The sequence below is a fragment of the Protobothrops mucrosquamatus genome, unplaced genomic scaffold (assembly GCF_001527695.2).
Source record: "Protobothrops mucrosquamatus isolate PMUCROS unplaced genomic scaffold, P.Mucros_1.0 scaffold760, whole genome shotgun sequence".
Classification (NCBI taxonomy): domain Eukaryota; kingdom Metazoa; phylum Chordata; class Lepidosauria; order Squamata; family Viperidae; genus Protobothrops; species Protobothrops mucrosquamatus.
Window position 1 is genome coordinate 611,958 of NW_015387029.1, and position 2,074 is coordinate 614,031.

The 2,074-nt window shown below is 48.4% G+C and overlaps 1 protein-coding gene across 1 annotated transcript in view; it reads left to right on the forward strand.

Annotated features, from left to right (window-relative positions):
- Positions 1-2,074, forward strand: part of LOC107289734 (fibrillin-2) — a 172,158-nt gene that overhangs the window by 111,264 nt on the left and 58,820 nt on the right. The window contains 2 exon segments of the mRNA XM_015818536.1: positions 903-1,028; positions 1,303-1,489. Coding sequence (XP_015674022.1) covers positions 903-1,028; positions 1,303-1,489 — 313 coding nt within the window.

The window sequence follows — 2,074 nt, forward strand, 5'->3', positions numbered from 1 at the left end:
TTTTAATAGGGATTTTATAACTTTTCTAAAAATAACAGGCTTATTTAATATATATTTTAATTGTTTTTAGATATTTATTGTATAGTTCCGTTTTTATTGCCTGTAAGCCGCCCTGAGTCCTTCGGGAGAAGGGCGGGGTATAAATTAAAGTAATAATAATAATAATAATAATAATAATAATAATAATAATAATAATAATGAAATGTCTGCAAGAAAACCCACCAAGCTCAGAGAGCACCAAGCACCCCACAGTCGTCCTCCTCCTCTTCCTTCTCCTCCTCCTCCTCCTCCTCCTCCTCCTCCTCCTCCTCGTAAACCCCACTTCCTTCTAGCACTGATAATGTTCCCTAATTAGGTTATGAAACGTCTGCAAGAAAACCTCCAAGCACAGAAAACACCAAGGACCCCACAGTCTTTTTCTTCTTCTTCTCCTCCTCCTCCTCCTCCACCTCCACCTCCACTTCCCATAATCTTCATTCCCTTCTAGTACTGAAGATGTTACCTTGTCAGGTAATGAAACGTCTGCAAGAAAACAACCAAGCTCAGAGACCACCAAGGACCCCACAGCCCTTTCCTCCTCCTCCTCCTTCTCCTCCTCCCCATCTCCCTTCTAGCACTGATGATGTTCCCTGGTTAGGTTATGAAACGTCTGCAAGAAAACAACCCAGCTCAGACACTGCCAGGGACCCACTACGCCCAGTCATTTTGAAGCAGCTCCTTTGCTGCTGGCCATGTTAGAGCAGAGGAGGAGCGAGAAAGAGAGAGAGAGAGACGGCTTATGTCCTCGTCCCTCCTGAGGTGGATGGGGGGCAGACCCTTGGCCCTGGTCCCGCGGTCGTGGCCAAAGTGGGTCTGCTCTTCTCATCATAATGAGACCCTCTCTTACTCCTCCGCTGTCGCAGATATCAACGAGTGCTCCCTCAGTGACAGTCTGTGTCGGAACGGGCGCTGTGTGAACGTCGTTGGCACCTACCAGTGTGCCTGCGACTCCGGGTATCAGGCCACCCTAGACCGGCAGGGCTGCGTCGGTGAGTTTCCTACTTTTATTATTCTGTATCGTTCTTTTATTTTACTTTCATGATTATATCATACCCTATTCATATTTATTATTGATTGTTTTGCTTTATTTTTATTATTATTATCGTGTATTACGCCATATTATTTTATTTTTTTATTATCCTATCGTTTTATTTTATTTTACCTCCTTCTTTTACTGTATTATTTTATTTGCACCCCACACCCTTATTATTTTTATAAACAACTGGCATTATTCTGGGCCCCCCTGGACGGCCTCCCCCACAGATATCGACGAGTGCACCATCATGAACGGCGGCTGCGACACCCACTGTGCCAACGCGGAGGGCAGCTACGAGTGCAGCTGCGGGGAAGGCTACGCGCTGATGCCGGATAAGCGGTCCTGCGTGGGTGAGCGGCCGCGCGGGGGTCCCGGGAGAGAATCCTGCTGAAACCTACTTGCTTTCCTTTAAGAGTGGCCTTAGTGGGTTGTGCAGGTGGAGGAGAAGCAAAGAGGCCCCGGATTCTGACCCCTTCGTAGCCACGGATGCTCCTGGTGGGGCCCGAAGGGTGCTCTCTCAGCCCAACAGCCGGGGGGGGGGGTGTCAGTGGGGAAGAGAAGCAGTGGAGAGACCCAGATTCTAATCCTCCCTCGACCACAGAAGCTCCCTGAGGGAATATCTACACCAGTGCCCTCACTAGCCCAAGAAAACCTAGGGACGTTAAGCAGAGCATCTAGCTGGAATGGAGTATTACGGAGGAGGGTCTGGCTGGCTGGCTGGCTGGCTAACCCCATTTGGGGACCTATGCACTTATTGTACTTAAGGTAAAGGGAGGGAGAAGGAGAAGGAAGGGAACAAAGAAGGAGTGGTGAAGAAGGAAATAGGAAGGAAGGAAGGAAGGAAGGAATGGAAAGGGAGGGAGGGAGGGAGGGAATGGAAGGAAGGAAGGAAATGGAAAGAAATGGAAGGGAGGAATGGAAAAACAGGAAGGAAGGAAGGAAGGTAGGAAAGAAATGGAAAGAAAGGGAGGAATGGAAAAACAGGAAGGAAGGAAGGAA